This window comes from Lytechinus pictus, chromosome 13 (genome assembly GCF_037042905.1).
Source record: "Lytechinus pictus isolate F3 Inbred chromosome 13, Lp3.0, whole genome shotgun sequence".
Classification (NCBI taxonomy): domain Eukaryota; kingdom Metazoa; phylum Echinodermata; class Echinoidea; order Temnopleuroida; family Toxopneustidae; genus Lytechinus; species Lytechinus pictus.
Genome location: NC_087257.1, coordinates 3,971,921 through 3,995,933, shown reverse-complemented (window position 1 = coordinate 3,995,933; position 24,013 = coordinate 3,971,921). Strand labels below are relative to the sequence as shown.

Sequence of the window (24,013 nt, the reverse complement as noted above, 5' to 3'; positions counted from 1 at the left end):
CAAGTTACCACGGCATGGCAAATTAAGTTACCATAATGGAATAACTTTTTAATCATTTCTTCACTCACTGAATTTGTGTTTTTTAGACCGAAATAATTTTATTGGTTTTCATGCAGCCGACCCTTTTCTGGCTGACTACGATTCAAGCATCTCAGTCTGCTTTAACCTCTGCATTATTAGTTTTACTTGATTTATATACCTTGTACTTAAAATATCACATATGAAGAGCTCAGTTGCAAAAGGGGTTAGATCCATTTTTTATCAAATCTGGTTATTTTTTGTCTCAATGTACAGACTTTTAGTAGCTCTAGAGGATGATACCAAAGAAAAATCAATTTTTTTCAAAAGGGGTTAGGTCCATTTCAGTTTGGTTGCAAAAGGGGTTAAATACTTGTGGAAAAGAACATTTAAAAAAATGCGAAGACAGATATTAGATTACTGTTATACCCAATGTTATGTTCACATGCAACCAATCTCTTCTGAAGAGCTCATTTGTAAAAAGGGGTTAATTAGATCCACTTTTCATAAGTTTTATTGTTTTCTGTCTCAAAACCTATGGACTTTTATTTGCTCTGATGTTACCAAAGAAAATTTGAAATTCACATTAAAACTGACGTGACTAAATTAAAGTGGCAAAGAAGAATCACTTTTTTCAAATAGATTGGATTCATTTCAGTTTGCTTGCAAAAGGAGTTAGGTCCACAAAGATAATTTTTGAAAAAAATATAGAGAGAAAAAAAAGAAGACGGGTAGATTTCTGTTCACATGATAGGGTAGGACGTTTCTCATAAGAATATGCATTTTAAGTGAGAATAAAAAACATGATTTTTCTCGGAATGGTCCAAAGTGAACCTAACCCCTTTTGCAACCAAACTCTTCATATTATGCATTGAGTCTGTTATATCCGATCTAGTAATTTTGTCACATTGTATTGTATTTCACAATGTCATATTATATTCATGGTCGAGTTATGTGTTGATTTTGATCATGAAATTAATGCGGAAAAGTTAACTTTTAATTATGAAACGGGGCCTATAAACTTTCCAGATATTCCATTTATTAATTGGAATTAACATCTTTCTTCTTCTTCATCACCCTCTCCTCCTCCTGCTCCTGTTGACCCCCCTGCCCCTCCTCTTTCTACCCCCCTCCTCCCCCCCCCCCCCTTTCTTCCAATCTTCTTTTCTTTTTCTTTTCTTTCTTTTACCCTACGTTACGTCATTCCGAAATAAATAATTGACACGTGAGTATATTCCTTCGGTTTTGTAGAATGTAATCAACTTTAGTCGAACATTAATTGTCCAATTTAATGGTTAAATATGTTGTCCATGATTATGTGCGGAATTACTGACTGTTCTCTTCATGAAAATGACTAAAATTATGTGTATATTTTGAGAGAGAGAACAACAGACTTCTAAATGTAGTCCCACATGCTTCATATTGTGATGGTTGCAAGCATTCGGTGTGCGACTCGAAGTTCACGGCAGGCGCAGGGTGGTTGCACTGCAGTGAACATGGTGAACAAGTGGAAAACGATCCTGAGCCTTACTCAGCTCAGGCTGTAGAGTAACACACCTTGGATTTCTGTGCCGCCATTCGACATGTCAAACTTATTTATTTTACAAGCCATCACAGTCATACATAGACAGCACTCTAGCCCTAGGCGACACCGCAATACTTACCCGTGTTAATAAAGTGGGAGTCCGCTCACGCGCGTTTGGGCCTCCCTAGCTTAGAACTAAGCACTAATATCACCTTAAAAACTGAATCTACAAGGTATGTATAATCTATTTACAACTTTAATAATGTTTAATCGGTACTCACCGGTTCTTTTGATGTATTTTCTCAAGAATTCCCAGGGATTTGTCTCAAATCTCGCGACAAACCACGTCGCCATAGACAGCTGCATATTCTTTTTTATTTATAAATAAAGCGCCCCTTACGATAGTTGTTAACAACGCGGCCAAATCGTTAGGTTTTTTGCACTGTGTCCAAGGCTTTTTTATTTTGTTTGATTTTTTATTTTTTAATAAATATTTTGTTCAATAGCGATTTTTACGTCAAATATTAAATTTATATCACAAAATATTTTTTAATTGTAGAAATATACATAATATTATGCAATAATTTATTCTATATATATTTTATAAAAAAATTTATAATTGTTGCGGTCTTTAAAAAAGGATAGTCGATTGATCAGGTGATGACCACACGTATCACGTGATCTGAAAATCAGCTTCATACCGCTTTGATCGCACTCGACGGTGACCGGACTGACTGCCAAAAAAAGATCGAAAAATGACTCAAATGTAAGTTTCCCTTTATTTTATTAAATTCAAATTAGGAATAGGAATATATTTAATGGGCAATCTTTTAATAAATGATAAACAAACGAGGACAAAACTCATATTTTGGGAGTAATATCATACTTGGGTGCAGGAAACAGTACGGTTAGAAGTTCTAACCTGTTTTTAACGCATTGTCGCCTATGAGGTCCATACATGCTAATGTTTGGACCTCATTGGTACTAGGAGTGATAGACAGCTGGCAGTGGCAGTCGTGAGTGTTTCGAGGTCCGAGGAGTTAAATTTTTAATTTGTTTTATATTTCTATTCGTACACAGACGGCTTGCGATCGTGCGGCAGCCAGCATTAGGATGTTAAAAATGCAAAATCTCCCTAACGGGGCTCATTGATTTTTGTCTGTCGTGTCTGTATTTCTTTAAAATATATAACAAGAACTGGACCAAAATAAAGTAAAAAGATTAGGCCCGGCCCTAGTATTCCGTTTTGGCCTGAAATGCACCAAAACGGGGAAAAAAAAAAAAAAAAAAAAAAAAAAAAACAGTGACTTTCTTTGGCTGTCTCACAACTCCCACTTCCCTGGTTCATCCAAACTTAATAAACATATGGCCATTGAGTCCCTGGCTGTACCAGTAGAGGCGCAAGGCCAATATTGGAGACTGTCTCCAATGTGGGAGATTATCTCTAATATCAGAGACTTTTGTAAAGAATTTGGGTATCCAATTTCAGAGACAGTCTCCAGTTTTGGAGTCCAATTTCCTTTGTTTACATTTGCTGCAAAAGGATTAACTTGGCGGCAAATAAAAATGTGATAAGCAGATTCCTCATGTAAAATTACCCCTTTTCACCGTCTACTTTTGTTTTGACAAGGATTTTTGTTGTCAATCACACACAAAACAAATGGGCTTCTGACCTCAGTGAGACAAAATTTTTGGTGGAAAAAATCATGCTTTTGTTGGTGTTTCTTTTGTCCTTTTGCAAAGCAAGTCTCCAATGTGGGAGATTGTCTCCCCTATTGGAGAGAGTCTTCCATATTGGCCGTGCGCCTCTACTGTGTACAGATCTTCTTCTTGACTTTACTCAACGTCCCATATCAGGAACCAACCGAGGAGGATCGACTGAGTGAAGTAGACAGCTGGCAGCTGTCTGTTTCGAAGAGTTTTTTTAACAATTTTAATTTTTTCAAATTTCGTACACAGACGGCTCGCTATCGTGCAGCCACCATTAGGGGGTTAACTATGCAAAATCCCCCTGACGGGGCTCATTGATTTTTGTGTTTATTTCATAAAAATATATAAAAAGAACTACCATAATAAAGATTATTAGATCTATTCCTTTTTGGCCTGAAATGCACCAAAACGGGGAAAAATAAACTTAAAAGGGGAAAAAACAGTGACTTTCTTCGGCTGTCGCGCAACTTCACTTCCCTGTTTTATCCGAACTTAATACATAAACATATGGCCATTGAGTCCCCTGTACAGATCGAGCTAGAACTTTGGTCTCTGTAATTGGTGAGTGGAGCCAATGGAGTTCAGCGGAACAACAAATATAAAGAGACCGAAGCTTTTGGTCTAGCACAGTCAATACCACTGCATAACTAGTCTAGGACGAGGACAACAAAATTTAATTTATTAGAAAGCTCTCAATTTGTCATTAAAAATACATTGACCAAAATAATCCTCAAATGAGTAATTTGAAGATATAGGCACCTATTGGGCATAAACTGGACAGAAAAATCCTCTGTTTTGGAGGAGCTTTTAAACAATTTTTGCATTTTTCTCAGTTAAAGTTAAACACAGGACATGTCATGACAAACGGAAGTTTCATCTAGACTTGTAATTGTGGTGGTTCATGCGATGCATAACTACAGCAACTATTGGGAAATGTTGCTTCACCCTCTTTGATTGCTGCTTAAATCACAATCTTGATGCGGAAAACAAAGCGTTTGAATGAAAAGTAATTTTGTACAGATGTAATCATCTCATCATTTTCTCGACATATGAGATTTAAAATACAAATTTTTTGATTTCCAAACAGACAGGTTTCGCTTCATCATCATGTTTCTAATGCAGCTAAGACAGAACATACAAATGCGCCAGCCAATCACATTCTTGTGCCATTGTATGATGTCTACTATTACCACCACTGGTTGCATATGGGTTACTTCAAATGGTCTATGGAGGGAGGGGATCAAGGGGATGCCACAAAGCCACACAAAGTCTCAGCAGAGTATATCCTGACTATAATAGACTGATGTTTCTGTCAAGCCATCAGCATTCATCAAAAACTGTCTGGTAGAAAATTGGAACCGGATCCTAATTTCGTAATAATGTCTATTTGATTTACCCCTCACCTGCCAATCTCCATCCTAATCCCAATGGACTTAAAATGCTATATTAGTATCACTTTCCTCTGTTCTTTTGCTTTCTTTATAATAACATATAGAACCAGCATGGCTGATGCCCAAGCAGAAGCTGGAATTCCAGCTGTGGATTCAGAGACTAAAGGCATAGACAATACTGAGGGCCCGGCCGAGGACCAGGTCCAAGGACCTTCTCAGGAAGAGATGCTGGCCCACGTCAGAGCTCAGCCTGGAACTGCACTGGTGAAAGCAAAGTAAAGAATTTCAGTTATTTGATTCCTGGAGGGGGGGGGGGGGGGGTAATCAAAAGATGCTGGCCTATGTCAAGAGTTTGAACAGTCAGAAACTGCCCTGGTGAAAGGAATGTGAAAAAAATAATATAGTTGAATTTGTATTACTTCTGTTACAATCATTTGCATATAATTACTCTATAATCCCCCATTATCAAATTGGGAAAAAAAGATGAGGTAATGTCTAGGGCATCACACCCCCCCCCCCCCCATCCCTACTAATATACCCTGGGCTGCCCCTATTGTGCAGTCATTTCACATAAATTGATTTTTTTTTCATACTGTTATGTGAGAATGTGATTTATTTGATACCATTCACTTCCATTTTTGTGACCATTAACACAACAACATGCAGATACTATACTTCATAACATATGGTGTACCCACCTCTATTTAAACTACCATAGATTTCATTCTCTAATCTCTGTCTAGATACATTGATTTTGCACGTGTTGCAGAAGGAATCACGAGTAAACAAGTTCGCAAGGATGCCCCCGAAGCAACCAAGGAGAAGCGCAAAGAACCTGAAGACCCTCAACCTGGAGGCAAAAAGCAGAAAAAGATCAAGGGTATGAACAAGAAACGACCCAGGGACCACCAGTTTCTGCCGCATGCAGAGCGTCCTTGTCTCGATTTCTTGGGCGGCAAAACCTGCAGGTTTGGGGAAAATTGCAAATTCAGTCATGAGATCCAAAAGCTAATGGAGAATAAGGCACCTGACATTGGTCCGAGATGTATCGGTTTCGATAGATTCGGTACCTGTCCGTACGGTCTCCTGTGCCGCTTTGGAGGTGCCCACATAGACGATAACCTAAAGAGCGTTGTCAATGACGAGAAGGTCAAGGAAACGGGTGGTAAGTTTGACGTCAGGAATATTATGAGCAAAGACTTGCAGAGTAAGTTGAGGAAGAGGAACTTTGGTTTCAGCAAATCCGATCAGTACTTGAGAACTTTGGGAGGTAAGAAGAAGGGGTTTAAAAAGCACGCAGGACCTGCTGGAAAGGACAATATCGCAAGCAATGCCACAAGTTCTGCAAGCACTGGTGAGAATGGGACTCTCGAAGGATCAACCAAGGTTGGTGGGGATGCAATTCAAGGTGGCAACGGGACTCAGAGCCCTTCTCCGGCAGTGCCAACCAGTGAAGATGTCGGCAGCCATGCAGCAGGGACCGTAACGGATGCTGATGTCATCAGGCTTAGACCGGAGGAGAAGAGGAAGCTAGATGTTAAGGATAAACTCCTTCTTGCGCCCTTGACAACAGTAAGTCCAACTGCATTCATAGCAAGAATAAACAAGATGGGAAAAAATAGCATTATGCATTTTGTTCCTCGAAGCTTCTGTTCTTCGTTTGATTATGTTTGGCTTCTATTCAATTGTGCCCTATCGCTTTAAAGATTGCAATGCTTAACCTGTTATAGATGATTTGATTCAAGATTTCAATATGAGGGCAATACCATAAAACTTCCAATCCCCTATAATTGGGACTTTCCTGAAATGGTTTGTCTTCGCTTCACACTTCATTTAAAAAAAAGTGTAATGCTCTCAAATTATAGCTTGAAACTTTAGTGAAGTAAAAATGGAGAAACCGAAGGAATATACTCACATGTCAAGTTCTTATGCAACAAGCGAGGAAAACTCAAAACTGGAGCAAAGACTACATAATGATGTAACGCAGGGTAAAAGAAAGGGTTGAAAGGTACAAAATATAATTGATAATTTTATGAAATTGCCCATAATACGCATTTTCCATAGATCCCACTCCCAGCCTGAGTTTTGTCCAGCATTGCATTCAATGTATTAATCTACACTACACTGTCTACTCAGATTTTGTTGAACAAAACATACTTTCTTTATCTAACATCAAACCAAGATATATGTTTTCCCAAATTGCTCGATAAGATCTTCTTTGAAAGTTATGAAATTAAAAAGAGTGCTTGCCTAAATATACTGATTTTTTGCACATCCATATATTGCAGCCTTGATACTCGGTCATACTAAATGCAACCGAACAAATACCGATTAAACCTACAAATAATGTTTACTACTTAGAGTGGTTGAATACAAGGGAAAGTGAATTTCAAAATTACATAGAGGTACATGTATTCTTTGAAATTCATTAAATTCTGAAAATTCTAAAATAAAGATGCTTACTTGTATGTACCTGAACAAGAATTGGTGGTGGTGATTTTTTAACCTGATTGCTAAAGCATGAATGCCTGTAAGCAAGCAACCAGAGGGCCGACTGCTTAAGGTCATCTCCGAGGGACCTGGTAACGAAGATTAATGCCTTACCAAAGTGCACCAGCGCAGCAAGTGGGAATCGATTCCGGGTCACCAGAATCCGAAACCCCCGCTCTAACGACTGAGCTATCGCGCCTCCCGCAAACTTTGATTCCATTTTACATATATTTTAATTATGCTTATCATCAATAAAGGTTGGCAACCTTCCATTCCGGGCTGTATGTAAGAAGCTCGGTGCAGACATCACCTGCGGTGAAATGGCTATGTGTACTAACCTACTCCAAGGTCAGACGTCTGAATGGGCGCTACTAAAGCGACATCCCTCGGAAGATGTCTTTGGTGTCCAAGTAAGTATCTTCTCCCGTGATCACATCAGGGTGTTTCATGAAAGGTCTTGTCAAACGTTTTTTCCCGACAGTTGCCATAGTAACAGTGCTTCTCAGACAAACAGAATTAAGAGAGGTTGTCAAATGAAAAATGCTAATAAAATGCTCCTATAAATAAAAGATTTTTATGACAGTGATATACTTTGATCTCTTTTGTATGCTGCCATTTCATATGCCTATGTTTATTCCATATGAGTGAATTACATTTTCATGTGGTTATCTTTTCCCTATATACTGCAGAATAAGCATGTATGCTTGGACTGTATGATTTCGTTTATTACATGTAGGCCTACATTTGAGATAAGGATTGAAAATAATAACCCAAAGAAATGATAACGTCCATTTGTTGTAATAATCATGAAATTTATTCAAACAGAATCCAATATTGAAATGAAAATGAGTAGTTACTCTGTAATAGCAAAACAAGCATGTCAGTAAATGGGTCCTTTCCAAGTAACATTGTTTCATTTTTCCTTATCTGTGCTGGGAAATTTCAGCCGACTCACTATTTGAGGTTTTACTGTTTCACAAAATGTGGTTAAATGTAAACTTGTATGTCAGAACTTGAGGACCAATGGCAGAAGGTCCTCTCCAAAGGACCTGGTAATAAAGATAAATGCCTTACCAAAGGGCGCTAGTGCATCAACTTGGTAATGGACCAGGGTCACCTCATTACAAGATCACTGCTCTAACAGCGTTCACTTGGCTCCATGGGAGTAAAGTTTGTATTATTTGGTGCCATTTGGTGACAGAGGTATGATAAGAGTTGAGAAGTAGGAAAAACATGGGAATCCGATTGCAGTGGACAGAATCATGTGTTCCAGATTGAAAAGGACAGGAGTCACAACTCCATTTATGAAGAATTAGTCATGTTCCATTGTAATTCATAACTGGTAGCTGTAATATGTACCCTTTTGTTGATCTCTTATTCCAGCTTTGTGGCGCTTTCCCAGACACAATGACCAAGTGTGCCGAGTTGCTCAACAATACAATAGATATTGATTTCATTGATGTCAATGTTGGCTGTCCCATTGATATGGTCTACCACAAGGTATGTTCTCAAACTGTTTTCCAATATATATTTAAAGTTTTTCCAAATATCTTAAATCAATAATTCATCTTATTTTGCTTTTAATGTGTAGTCAATGCAATGTTCTTGCATATGTTGGATTTGTTTTATACATTATGATATTGTGTACCTATGACCGATACCATAAGAGACACAATAAATTAATATGATTTATCATAACTGAATGAATAAAATATGGTATTTATTGTGATTGAGTGTATTACATTACACATGTTTACATGTCAGAAAAATTTCTTTTCACACGTCAGATATATGCAAAATTCTTCGAAAGGGAATTTCAGACCAAAAAAAGACAAGAAGAACTAAAAAAATTGTTTTTTTATATCTTTGTTTTCTCAAAATAACATTGAACATGTATGTTCCAAATAATAATAATGATATGCACCATTTACATGTCTATAGCGCTTAATACAAATGTTTTTCAGCGCTGCTTACTATTACCATGGCTTCAGCACGGCTACTCTTATCGGGCGCTCAAGCATTCAAGGAATTTCTTCCTACCGGGTACCCATTTACTACACCTGGGTGGAGAGTGGCAAATGTAGATAAATGCCTTGCCGAAGCATGTGAGTGCTACTTTGGGTTTCAAACCTGTGGTTCAACGTCTGGAGACTTATCCTCTGAGCCGCAACACGTCTAAAATAATTGGTCGTTGACTTTATAAAATTGTTTCCCGATAGGAAATACGTGTTCAAGTCAATTAAGGTGATATTGAAAGAAAAGCAGTTGACCTCAGCAAAAGTTTTGCATATTTATTTCATGTAGCTATTTTTGTGCATTGTAAAAGTCTGATAAATTTTAAAGAAAATATTGAGTGTGTGATATGAATAAATTCAAGAACATTATTCAGAAAAGGGAAACAATCTGATACATTATTCATGACTTTTATTATTATTATTTAATTTAACAGGGAGCTGGGTCTGGTTTGATGAACAGGATGGGCAAGTTCCAAGAAATTGTCAGAGGGATGAGTTCGGTAAGAATGATGCATTTCTTGGCATTGGGTGTGTTGTATTCAAACCTGAAGTGCAAAATTGTATCATACTGTTTCTGTAACTTCTTTTTGTAATGTTGATAATCGTTGTTGTGTGGTTACATTAGCTAATCCATAAGTTATTATTTATTTTATGTATTTAAAATATTGTGTACTTTTCTTGAACACTCCTCATCTAAGAATCTGATCAGCAGAATCGCTTAAAGCATTTAAAAAAGTTTCTAAAATTCTTTTTGTTGTCATATTACTTTTACTAAATATTGTGAGATAACTGCATGTACACATGCACCTACATAATGTCATCAAGTATGGTCAATGAACTTTGGCCATGTTGGGGGTATTTGTTGAATTACCATCGTAACTTTGAAAGTTATGGATGCTGTTAATGAAATGTGGACACAGGGGTAATCAAGTACCATTGCTCATCTTGCACAATTCAATTCATAGGTCACTTGATCAAGGCCAAATGTCATTTAGAGTCAATGAACGTAGTAGTATATCATTATATGAATGGTGTTTTTTGTGAATTATCATTTTATAGTCGTTGTCAAAGTCAGCACTGCTGCTATATTGAATCGAGTAATGCAGGCAAGACTGCCAGAGATGCTCCACTTGTTTCTTATTTTGGAAGCCTTTTAATCCTATAACTATTTTTATATTATTATCATTTATTATCATATTTTTTTATCTTTCTGCACATCATTTGAGTAATGGCACATTATAAATGATGTATTTATTTATTACTGTATTCGATACAGGTCTTAGATGTTCCTTTAACCGTGAAAATGAGAACTGGCGTCCATAACGAAAGTCGAATCGCACACAAGATCATACCTCGCGTCTACGAATGGGGAGCCTCCGTCGTCACGGTAATTATAACCTGGTATTTTGATAGCTTATTATATTTCTAAGCTGTCCTGGCAAACCCTTGGTAATTTTTACAGCTGTGCACAATCAAAAGAATGTTGAAAGTGATATTTCGTAAATTATTTGAAAGTAATATCAAACAATATAACAAAAGCACAAACCTCCATAATAGTCTGTACCTAATTCATTATTACCACATGATATTAAGTAAAATGATAGAAATAAATCTCAGGGTAGAGCCATGTTTTCAAATTTTCTATCATCTTAGATCATCTCTAGGAACTGAATATGTACAAGAAAACAGGTTGTACTGTTATATGTATAGAAAACTCAGAGCAAAAATTATGTTTTTTTTTAAAAATAATATAGAATTTGTATAGCGCATGTATCAACCTTGCTAGGTGCTTAAGGCGCTCCCATATTACCCCGGCTAAGCTAGTCTACCGATTCCGGTGCGCACAGCTTTTTGAGGAATTACTTCCTGCCGGTACCCATTTACATGTACCTCACCTGGGTTGAGTGCAGCACAATGTGGGTGAATTTCTTGCTGAAGGAAAACACACCATGGCTTGGAATCGAACCCACGTCCTTTTAGAAAGATGAGAGTCTTAATAACCACAAGACTACGCTGCCCCCAATAATTTTATATGCTAATTGGTGTTTAGACATTGGATCCCCAATTTATCATAGTATTTTGGCCACAGAAAACACATTTTTCACGTAGAAAAGGAGTCATTCTCAATGATATTCAGACTTTTTCTATCGATTGCAAGTGGTTCCCCTGGGCCTCATCTAACAAAGAGTTACGAGTGATCCGAACAACTTGTTCTACATGGAAATCCAACAGTGTCATAATCTTTTCTCCAGGAAATTTGTCCTTTGTAGGCAAAAAAAAGCACACTGACTTTTCAATAAAATGAAAAAAGGTGTGACTTTACATCATATCTAGAAAATATTTTGAACAAACATGCATGTTGACGTTGCTGGTTTTCCATAATTGTGTTTGATTGGATCTATCGTAACTCTTTGTAAGACGGGGCCATGATATTGATTTATTTTTCTGTTCTAGGTTCATGGTCGTACGAGAGAGCAGCGTTATTCTAAGCTTGCCGACTGGGATTACCTGAGGCAGTGTACGGAGGCTGCGGACCCCTATCCATTCATTGGTGAGTTCGAAACTGGGCCCCATCTTACAAAGAGTTACGATTGATCCGACCAACCTCAAGTATATGGAAATCCATCAATGTCATAATTTTTTCTTCAGGAAATTTGTACAATGTCCTTTGTAAACAAAGAGAAGCACACTGAATTTTCAAGAAAAATGTGAATGTATGATTGACATCAATGAATTTCCATGCGTTTGAGGTTGATTTGATCGATCGTAACTCTTTGTTAGATGGGCCCCAGGTGGATGTTTCCATAAAGCTGCTTGTAAGTTAAGAGCGACTTAAAGAACGACTGCTGAACCTTTCTTACGTGCTAAATAATCACCAATGAACAACAAGGAGGGATCACCAGGCCTTCTTATACCCCTTTCATATTGCGCCTTTCACCGGCGAACTTCACCGGCGAAGTTCGCCAGCGAAGGGGAAAGTGTCCAGTATGAAAGGTACACAGGAGAACTTCACCGGTGAAGTTCGCCGGTGAACTTCTCCACCTCTAGAGGTGGAGAAGTTCGCCGGTGAACTTCTCCACCTCTAGAGGTGGAGAACTTCGCCGGCGAAACTGTTTCACCGGTGAAAAGGCCAGTATGAAAGCAAACCGGAGAACTTCTCCTCTTTAATGACGTCAGAGGTCAATTTTTTTCTCTCCCAAAGTCCCCTGCACCGAGATTCCGCGCGCGATAGTTGCAAGCTCAGCTGAATGCTATGGCCAAGTAGATACCCTCGAACATTTTTTTTTTTTTTACTAACAATATTTATTAAAAAGCACTTTTTACATGTATAAAATGCGCTAAGATATAAAAACAAGGTGATATCGTTTGTTTTTATCGTAATACTTCCAAAATATGTTGTAATTAATTTTTTTGATACCTTTTTGTAATAGGTTAGAAGTAATGTTTACAATTTTCTTTCGTTTGTTCTGCAATCGCCCGTTGACTTTCGCCGGGGAAGAAAGGGTACATTTTTTTCTTCGCCGGGGAAGTGAGGAATGCGAGGCGGAGAAGTTCGCCGGCGAAGTTCGCCGGTGAAAAATGAAGAGGGCACTATGAAAGGGGTATTAAAGTCACTCTTAACTTTAATACGAACAGCTTAATGAAACGGCCCCCTGGTGGGTGTTTCATAAAGCTGTTTGTACCAAGCGACTTTATGAACTACTGGTGATCCTTTCTTGAGGTGAATTATGCATGCCAAATTTTAATTGGTTTGGATTTAGCTCCCAAGAAAAGATTACCAGTTTTCGTAAAGTCTCTCATAACTTACAATAATAATAATGATAATAATATGGAGCTTTTATATAGCACTTGATACAATACAGTTTCTAAGCGCTTTACAAACATGCCAAAAAAAAACATGCAACAAAGCAAACATGCTTTACAAACAGCTTCATGAAATTCTCACCTGACACACATGTACTAACCCAGACGAGTCTTTAGGATTGGATTAGAGTCGCCTTGGCAAATTTACCTGCAACTGAATAAACTGTCGGGTCACGTGATAGAGACCATTATCAAATGGTTGGCTGAAATCTTTCACATGACCAGTCATGAATTGAATTGAATTTATTAGAACTTCACTGGCAATTGCCAGTATTTTGTTCATAACAAGAAGTACAAAATGATACAAGACAAATATACAATGCAAGGAATATAAGCAAATAAACAAAAACAAAATAGTATTTCGTCAAAAAGAAAAAAAAGAAAAAAGAAACAACTTGTAAATTATATACAAATATACACAATTAACATAGGAATCATTCGGATAGATATTTTGACAATGAATATAGAGACTGATATCCAAGAAAAGATAAAGAAAACATAAAGAAAGTGAGAGAGGAAAGGGAAATAAAGAGGGAAGAAGTTCGAAAATGGAGAGAGCGGGAAAGAGAGGAAGAATGAGAAGAATGGCATTACATGTAAATTCATTGTGTAAAAATATTGCGAATATATTACTTCAAAGTGTTTACCGGTTGATATTTGTAGTACTTAGAAATCACCCCTAATAGCAATTATGTTTTGGATAAAAGAACAAAACAATTTAATCAAGGCTTCAGTTTCCAATTTCATGATGTAGATACATTTTTCCTGGCACTCCATTTCAGTAAACCTAATATTGAAGGTAATTATCTTTTCAAAAAAATCTTTACGCAAATCTTTATATTTGTTACATTTCATTATAATGTGAAACTCATCCCCGACAAAATTCAAATTACAATCTTCACAAAATCTCAGGTTAGGTGGTATCTTCTCCGGTCTTTTGTACCTTCCTGTTTCTATTGGTAGATTATGAGCGCTCAGTCGGAGCTTGGTTATATTTTTTCTCAAATTGACATTGTGTATTGAATATAAATAATTTTCTTGTCTTATATTGAATTTGAATTGCCTAAAAGTTCTTAGTTTATTTCCTTCCCTAGTGTCCCTGTCGTTAAATAAATCCAATTCAAATTGTTCGTCAAATCTTCTTTCCAATGATGTTTTGCATATCGTAATAAATTCTTTTTGGGAAATTGGTATATTTTCTGGATCAAGTATGGGGGTGTCATTTTTCCAACAAATATCTAGTATGTTAAAAATATCCTGAATTGTCTTAAGCCAGCATTTGGTTCCGTTATTCAATAGACTTACATTTTCTACAAAAGCTTTGTAAACCAAACTATCTTCGTCCATATTATGTATTCGAATCCAATATTTCAGTATATTTATGGCAATTTGAATGACTTTTGGATATCTACCGATTTCAGCTGTCGCTGCTAAATTACTGCATTTGCGGTTTACCCCAAGAATATATTTACAAAATTGAATGTGCACCTTTTCAGATTTGTGTTTAAAATAAAGCCCTGTTTTCCCATCCATTAATTGTAGATTTTTTTCTATGTCTACAACATTAGTACCCCAAATTTCAGATCCATAAAGTAATATCGGTTGTATCGTTGCATCGAAAAGATGCAACAAGGTTTTAGTGCTAGGAGTATAGGAACCAAAAGATTTGTACAATTTGAACAATGCTCTTCTCGCTTTATCAGCTAAATCCCTTGCGGCCACTTTAAGTGATCCATTATTTGCGAAAACAATACCAAGATATTTCATTTCCCTAACAGTGCATAGTGTTTCTCCATTAATTTCAAATGAAACCCCTTCGTTCGATCTCCCTGATTTTGAGCACACCATAATCTTAGTCTTAGATACATTTATGTTTAACATCCAGGATTTACAGTATGCGGTGAATTTATCTAAACAGTGTTGCATACCTTTAGGGGATTTCGACACAATAACAAGATCATCAGCATACATTATACAATTTAGTTCTTTATCAAAAAGTGTTACTGGATCGCTTACTGATGTATCAAATATATTAGTTATGTCATTTACAAATAAATTAAATAAAGTTGGACTAATTACGCAACCCTGTTTTACTCCAATATTAGTATGAAAATATGGGGTAACACCTTCGTCTAATTTGATCGATACATTACATTTTGAATACATGTCACGGATGACTCTTAAGAAATTTCCACCAATTCCATGTTCTAGTAGTTTGTACCAGAGACCATCCCTCCAAACGTTGTCAAAAGCCTTTCTTAAGTCTACAAAGCATACATATAATTTATTATAGTTATCATTTATTTTACATCTTATATATTTATCAAGAATAGTTTTTAGAACGAACATGTGGTCTGACGTTCTATAACCTGCTCTAAAAGCAATCTGATTGGCTGTATTGAGACTATATTCTTCTAGAAATGATACTAAGCGACGGTTTAGAACTGAGCAAAAAACTTTCCAAGACAACTTGAGAGGGATATCCCTCGATAATTTGAGGGATCGCAAACTGACCCACTTTTGTAAAGAGACTTTATGAGGCTTACTGACCAATTATCGGGAAAATGACCACTGATAAGGATTAAATCAAATACCTTTGACAAAACTGGTGACAACATAAATTTTCCAGCTAACAGGAAAATGTGCGAATGACTGGTGCCTACTGACCGGTCGTGGTTTTGGGATGAAAATGGTTTAACCAGGGGTGTGAGAGTTCAGATTTTAAGCTGATTTCAGATTTTTTGTTTTGATTTTCAGCTTATTTTTGGCTTCCTCTGTACAAAAAGTATGGGAGCTCTTTCTATTTCACACTTTTTCAACACTCTTCAGCTTTTTTCAGATCTTTTTATTTGTGACCACTCACACCCCTGTTTAACAAGGATCCACATCACTATCTTATGAATTGAACTGTTCCAAAGGTACCGTGTGTCTGTAAATCTTACTTATTCCCTCAACCATTCGGGGGTTAGGGGAGGGGTTCCATGTTCATGTACATATTTGTGATTGTTTTGTTATTTTGATATCTAATTTGCAACCATGTTGCTCTGGGAGAAGCCTCGATAGTTCTTTGACCTTTGTTGCTTCCTTTGCATACATTCTTTATATTTTTTTGTATCGTCTATTTTTTAATGATTTATGATGAGATTCTTTTAAGAGTTTCACTAAGATCAAAGACATGTTTCATGTATGACTATAGAAAAACTCTATGATATGTATTATTAGTATACTCTTTGTTCCACATAGGAAACGGAGACATCCTTTCGTTCGAAGATGCAAATTTCTTCCGTGAGAGGAGTGGATCGGCTGGCCAGATGATAGCCAGAGGTGCCCTCATCAAACCATGGATATTCACTGAGATCAAAGAACAGAGGTACAACTCAGATTTTCTAAAAGTTGTGTGTTTACTATACTATGAAGCTGTTCAACCTTCAAAGTTGATATGGGTCATCTTTTGAAAGTGCTGTAGTGTAGTAGTTCTGACATTTGCCGCATGATCTGAGGAATGTGTTTTCGAATCCCACAGAGGCACCGGCATCCGGTGAAAAAAAAGTCAATTCGCATTTTTGCTACTCTCCACCCAGGTGTTAAATAGTTACCTGATAAGATCATCATCAATTCCATGGGTAGGAAGGAATTCCTTGAATGCTGGAGCGTCCGATCAGGATAGCTGTGCGAAAGCTGTGGTAATAGTATGCAGCGCTTTAGAAACATTTGTATTAAGCGCTATATAAATGTTGCATATTATTATTATTATTATTCACCATCATCATCATTGTTATGACATCATCATTTCATAGAATCTTTTGAATTTGATATTCATCATATATCACTACTTCAAATCTGAAAGACACCATTATTTTGGGGCATTTTTCTCAAAACCCATATCCCTTTAACCTATCATTCTTCCTCTCCTCTCTACATTTTATAGACACTGGGATATCTCATCCAGTGAGCGCTTTGACATACTACAGGATTATGTAAACCTAGGGCTCTTACATTGGGGTTCAGACACTCCGGTAAGTCACTGAATAGTCAGTTTGATTCCATCCAGGCATTGTGTATTAAAGGGATGGTCCGGGCTGAAAATATTTATATCTTAATACATAGAGTAGAATTCAAAGAGCAAAATGCCGAAAATTTCATCAAAATCGTATAACAAATAATAAAGTTATTGAAGTTTAAAGTTTAGCAATATTTTGTGAAAACAGTCATTATGAATATTCATTAGATGGGCTGATGAGGTCACATCCCCACTTTCCGTTTTCTTATGTTATTACATAAAATTCTTTTTTTTCCCCTTATTTCAATAAATATCTAATGCACTAAATCAGTTGTCAATCCAATTTTTCTTGTTCTTGGAGGAAAAAATTTGAATAAACCTAATTTCATATAATAAAATACAAAAGAACAAATGGGGATGTGACATCATCAGCCCACCTAATGAATATTCATGACGACTGTTTTCACAAAATATTGCTATAATTTAAAATTCAATAACTTTGTTATTTGTTATCCGATTTTGATGAAATTTTCGGCATTTTGCTCAGTGAATTCTACTCTTTTTATTAAGCTATAAATACTTTCAGGCCGGACCATCTCTTTAACCAAACTTGTAGAATCTAATGGGATGAAAATGAATGTTTATTATTCATGAATGTTGCTTTTATTGATGTACCATCTTGTTATCTTTGTGCATTTTCCATCAGGCCTAAGTGATTACAGTCATTTCCTTGTGTGTACAAATCTAATGTTAAAATATATGTCTAAATATCTGATCATAGAAATACTGCTTCAGAACACAGCTGGCCAGCTATAGCAGTTAATTTAGCATGAAGAGAAGTTTGAGAAAACATCACCAAATAAAAATTTTAAACGCTTCAGATTGAGTTTGTGATTTCCTTGATGGAGGGAGTACAGAAGACACATGATTTCTTCTTGAATAGAAAAAGAAATTACTACAAAATTAATTTCAACATGATCAGAAGGATTAAAAACATTACCAAACCACCTGTTTTGATTTGCTCACCCCCTGAAAGATAAACTTTTGTACTAAATAGGTTCATTATTGCAGATTTGAAATAATCGCTAGAGGGTATTCATTTGTCTCGCAATCTACTATGGTCAACAAGGAAATTCGTGATCACTCTCGCAAAAAGTGTTCACTGGCTTTCTAGGAAATTCGTGATCACTCTCGCAAAAAGTGTTCACTAGCTTACAAGTTCACGAGCTTTCGAGTGCCGCTGCAACTCTTTATCAAGTGACGAAAATTATCTGATAACGTACTCTATTTATACTAATCTCCAGGACCGTACGCACGAACGCGAGAACAATAGGTGGGCATTGATCCGTTGCGTCGGTATGCGGTGCGGCCGGTAATCCGTATATGCAAATAAGCCGGGGGTATATGCAAATACGCCGTGGGTAGGCAATATGCAAATTAGACAAAATTGGCGGGCTCGCTAGTTTCCCGTGGGCGGGGGCTGACTAGCTGAGCGGTCCCTCGTTCGGGGCCGGGAACGATCGGGTCGGCGTGCACTGCCAGGTAAGGGGGTATTGTGCTGTCGGATGGTTCGCATCCAGAAGTCGGGGATGTCGATCCCGCTGTCTCTGTTGAAGTTGTTAGGACAAAGACGTATATTAATAGCCTCCTTAATCCTGCGTGTATACCAATGTCTCTCTTTGGCAATGCAATGTACACCCTCCCAATCTGGGTGGTGTTGCTTCTCCCAAACATGTTCTGCCACCGCGGATGTGTCGGTTCGCTGTAACCGAACATCGCGCTTGTGTTCAGAAATGCGTTCAACTATCGGTCGGGCTGTTTCTCCGATGTAAGACCCGTCACATCCCTGGCAAGGAATGTTGTATACTACGCCATCACGTCTGTGATCAGGGATAGGGTCTTTGGGGTGTACAAGCTGTTTGTGTAAGGTGGTGTCCGAGCGGAAAACCGTTCGAATACCGTGACCTTCTAATCGGCGTTTAAGTTGTTGTGAAAGGCCATCTATGTATGGCAAGACTGTGCAAGTCTTGAAAACCTTCTGATCCCTTGGTGGTTGTTTTTTCTTGAAAGTGTTCTTGATAAAACGGCGTGGGTAGCCGTTGCTGTACAAGGCGCCACGTATGTGTGCTCTTTCTTTCGGGAGTTCAGGTGGGTGAGTTATGATACGTGCTGCTCTGTCGAACAGGCACTTAACAAGACCCTTCTTGACCGATTTGTCGTGATGAGAATCATATGGTATGTATTGGTCTGTATGAGTGGGCTTGCGGTAGACAGAGGTGGAGAGTTTCCCGCCCTCGTGTCTTTGGACTAGCGTGTCAAGGAATGCTAATTTCCCTCCTTGCTCAGTCTCCAGAGTGAACTGGATGGACGGTTGCTGGCTATTCATGTATGAGAGTAGGCTGTCTGTTTCGGATCTATTTACGATTATGAAAGTGTCATCGACGTATCTCTTCCACACCCGAGGGTGGCATGTGGAAGGACACTTGAGCAAAGCGTTCTGTTCAAAACCTTCCATATATAGGTTAGCCACAACCGCTGAGACTGGGCTACCCATTGCTGCTCCTTCTGTTTGCTCATAGAAAGAGCCTCTGTACAGAAAATATGTGGATCTGAGGACGAACTCCAGGAGTTCGGCTATTTGTTCGGGCATAAGTGTGGTACGTTCTGATAATGTGGGGTCGGATTGCATGCGTTGCAGGGCCGTACTGCATGCGCCCTCTATCGGTATGTTAGTGAAGAGGGAGACTACATCAAAAGAGATCATGGATTCCTGTTCGTTGACTGTCTGCTCTGATGTGAATTCAGCGAATTCACTGGAGTTGGAAACCGTGTGTTCTGAGCAGTTAGTGAGAGGGGACAGGATGTCCGCCAGGTACTTTGATAGGTTATAGGCAAATGAACCTATGCATGATACTATTGGTCTGAGAGGTATCCCGGGTTTGTGTATTTTGGGCAACCCGTAAACTCTAGGTGGCTGTTTCTGTGTGGGCTTTATCTTTTTGTATGTAGCCTCATCTAGAACTTTGTCTTTCTTTAGTGCCAGTAACGTACTGGTCAGTTTGCGACACATTCGATCTGTGGGGTCTTTCTTTAGCATTTTATACGGACCAGAGCTCAGAAGCTCGGTCATTTTGTCTTCGTAGGCGGTACTATCTAAAATGATTGTGGCACTACCCTTATCCGCAGGGAGGATTGTGATGCTATCATCATTCTTGAGTGTCTTAAGAGCATCACGCATCTCTCTTGTGGTATTCGGTTTCGGAGGACGTGCTCTCTGTAGAATGGAATCTACATCTTTTCGTGCGGCATCGGCCGAAACTGGATCAATATACTTGACCGCGGTTTCAACCTTAGCTACAATCTCGGTAATGGGCAATTTTTGGGGCGACACGGCAAAGGCGAGGCCTTTCTTAAGCAATTGTTCCTCGGTGGAGGTGATCTGTCTCGAGGATAGGTTAACAACCCATTTATCCTCATTCGCTAATGAGGCGGTGACCTTCTTCGATTTGGGTTGTATCAACTTTTCAAATTTAGCCTGTTGCCTTTTCTTGCATTTAGCGAAAACATCTGCGTAGATATTTTCATTAACCTTCAGAATGTCTGTACTATGTTGGGCTTGCATAGTCTCTTTGATATCGGCTTTTAAAGTTTCGTATTCCGTCTTAGCTGAATCAATCGTGCATCTAGTGAGAAAGATGCGTTCTTTCAAAAAACGGGTCGGCGTGCACTGCCAGGTAAGGGGGTATTGTGCTGTCGGATGGTTCGCATCCAGAAGTCGGGGATGTCGATCCCGCTGTCTCTGTTGAAGTTGTTAGGACAATACTTTTGTATTGGTAACAATAGAAAATACAATGCTGTCGGAATTGAACAAAAATCAACAGAATCGTGAAGAAAAATAAATGAAATCTGCCTGACAATTTTTCAGGTAAATGTATGATAGTAGAATAATGAGCAAATGATGAACATAAAAATGACAGAAAAAAAATGGGAGCAAGCCTAAATTATTTTAATTAAACTTTGTTATTCAAAATAGGCATTGCAGAGTACTTTTGGATTGCTTCCAACCATTTCGTGTCAAAATTAGATCTCTATACCAGAACTCGAACAAAGCTTTAAGATTGAATTTGTGATTTCCTTGATGCAGGGAGTGCGGAAGACAAGGAGATTCCTGTTAGAGTGGCTCTCGTTCCTCCACCGATACATCCCGGTGGGAGTCTTGGAAAGACCACCTCAGAAGATCAACGAAAGACCTCCTTACTTTGTCGGTCGGAATGACCTGGAAACCCTGATGGCGAGTGCTAACTGCGCCGACTGGGTCAAGATCAGGTGAGATTAGATCAAATTCAAAGCTCTGGGGCCCGTTGCAGAAAGAGTTGCAATCAAACGCAACTCAAAAAATCTTGCGCAACTTGATTTTCAGCCATTGAAGCACCCGTATTGTGTTTGAACGCAACTCTTTCTGCAACAGGCCCCAGATGAAGGATTGGCCTATAATATGACAATGGGATTTTGGGTGTCCTTGAACATCCAATCTTCCCTCAAGTAAGACAACGCTCTACATCAAAGGCTAAAGAGCAATTGTCCTATGTTTTGTTGATGTTTAGCTTGATCATGAAGTCACACTTGTTCAAAGACCTCCTTGTCTTGTTGGTCAGAATGATCTGGAAACATTGATGGCTAGTGCTAACGAAGACCAATACTCTGTTGGTTTGGATGGTTTTTAAAACTTTGATGGTCAGTCCTAACTGTGCCATCTTGGTCAAAATCAGGTATTAACTCTTCAAGGATGTGGCAGGATTGTCCAATGATTTGGTGATGAATGTGCTTGTCCTTGAATCTATCCGTGGGTAAGTCTCTAATAGACTTCCACACTTTGGGGGGTCAGGATCATATCAAAACATCAATCATCCGTGCTAACTGCCCCCATTGGATCCATGCGGGTCTGATGAGTTTTACTTCAAAGTCAGAGGAGGTGTTATCCTTTTAAAAAATGCTTGATGATCTTAATTAATTTTGTTATTTATGTTTGTGTTATATCATTCTTTCAATTGAAGTAAATGAAAGGTTCCTGATTGCCTTTCCTCAAAATTTTAGGAGTATATTTCATTGTGCATTGCTATTATTACTTAAAATTATGTGGGGATCTCTTCTCTTTATTTTCAGTGAAATGTTCCTTGGTCCTGTACCTGATGACTTCCTGTTCTTACCAAAGCACAAAGCCAGCTCCTACAAGTGAAACTGTCCTGAGAGGAGGTTGTTTCACAAAGAGCTAAGATAGACTTAAATCAAACTTAAATATTTAGTTCTGTGAACAAAGCCATCTCCTACAAGTGAAACTGTCCTACGAGGGGGTTGTTTCACAAAAAGTTAAGTTAGACATAAATCAAACTTTAATTTCCAGTTCTGTGCACGAAGCCGCTCCTACAAGTGAAACTGTCCTGAGAGGAGGGTGTTTCACAAAGAGCTGAAATAGGCTTAAATCAAACTCCAAGTGAATGTGCTATTGAATGTTCAACAATGAGATTACATTTCAAATATGTGTGCATTGGTGTGTGAGCATGGTTTTATATGTCACACTTATCTCTTGGTGAAACAACCCCATGGTTCAGCAACAAGAGTAGCGCAAGTTTTGCCATTACCAGGGGCGTGATTGACCCCTTATTGCCAGTCGCATGGTCATGAGAAGACTGTGAATGTGCATTTATTGAAGTGAAATTCTGTGAAGATCCACAGTCACCTTTAATTGCCATTATTTTAGTATGGAACTCTCAATATTGGAGTTCACTCTTATACTTTCAGAATATCTTTTTTTAAAAATGATGAAAATCCATATTTTATTATTCGAAATAGACATGAAATGAAATACTCTGAAAATTTGCTTTGCCCAATTGATCGTAAGCCCGGCAGCCACTGTGCAGTGCCAGATCGACGAGGCTCTATTCCTTTAATCATTGAACGGCAAACAGGATAGCAGCAACTCCCGTCTTTTAACGTCTTCTGGTCTGACGCGGCCAGGGTTTGAACCCCCGACCTCACGGTTGTGAGATGATGCTCTACCAACTGAGCCATCACACCGGTTGTAACAAAGCGAGGGGGTATCTAAACTTCTCAATTAATCTAAGGCCTGATGATTTTTTTTTTTTTATTCCGAACTGTTGTATAATCATGGCTAATATATTCATCTCTGATTTTATTCTTATAATTTTCATTGACTAGGCTTCTGACTCTAATCCCAAGTTATATACAGGAGTTTTTTTAGTACCTTTTTATGTCAAAATATTTGAATTTTCAGATTTATGTTTATTGTTCAGAGGAATTTTAAATACTTTTATGCAACAAATACACTTTTTATATATTTATTCTTCTCTGTCATGGTGAGTGAATGCAATAGTTAGAAAAAAAGGTTTCTTATCTTTCAGAAATCTAGAGCTCTTGGAAATGTTCACCCCAGTCTTTTTCCTTTGTTACTATTATTGAATATCTGACTTTTACCACATACAATTTTGATGAAGCATTGATATTTTTTTTTAAAGATATTTTATTGTAATTGAAAGGCGTAATTAGATGGGGGAAATAGAAAATTATCACTCTTACTTTCAAATCCTTTCAGATTTCATTAAATCATAATATATAACTTGTTATTCTTGTTCTGAAGCTAGGGTAAAATATTCATACTTTTATGCCATTTTGATCACATCATTTTTTGAGAAGTATTTGATATGTCAGTCATCAGCATCATGCATTGTCCTAATCATCGTGCTTAGAGACCTTCTTTGTGATAAGCACTATACAAATATTGTAATTTTTTTTATATTATTAGATGCTTGGGCAAGCTTTTGTACTATCCCCAGAAGCAACGTTGTTTTTAAGTACTAATATATACTGTATGTGGATTTTTCCTCCATACTACGTCCATATTTGCACTGATTACTTTCATGGGACATCCTTTTGATCATGAACTAGTGTAGTAAAAGTAAATTTATATAATTATGATAAACAA

General features: G+C 37.8%; 1 protein-coding gene across 4 annotated transcripts; it reads left to right on the top strand.

Moving 5' to 3' along the window:
* Positions 1-1,185: 1,185 nt before the first annotated feature.
* Positions 1,186-24,013, top strand: LOC129274925 (tRNA-dihydrouridine(47) synthase [NAD(P)(+)]-like). Of its 4 annotated transcripts, none has more exons than XM_064108193.1 (12): positions 1,186-1,243; positions 4,749-4,919; positions 5,388-6,216; positions 7,392-7,544; positions 8,518-8,634; positions 9,584-9,649; positions 10,426-10,536; positions 11,604-11,700; positions 16,257-16,383; positions 16,942-17,029; positions 21,158-21,339; positions 22,177-24,013. In XM_064108193.1, exons 2-12 carry the CDS (start codon positions 4,756-4,758, stop codon positions 22,247-22,249), a joined length of 2,007 nt encoding a protein of 668 aa, XP_063964263.1. In that variant the 5' UTR covers positions 1,186-1,243; positions 4,749-4,755; the 3' UTR covers positions 22,250-24,013. The 4 variants fall into 4 exon arrangements, with proteins under 4 accessions (XP_063964263.1, XP_063964264.1, XP_063964265.1 ...); XM_064108194.1 differs by having other exon boundaries at positions 1,221-1,776; XM_064108195.1 differs by lacking the exon at positions 1,186-1,243 and adding an exon at positions 1,245-1,272.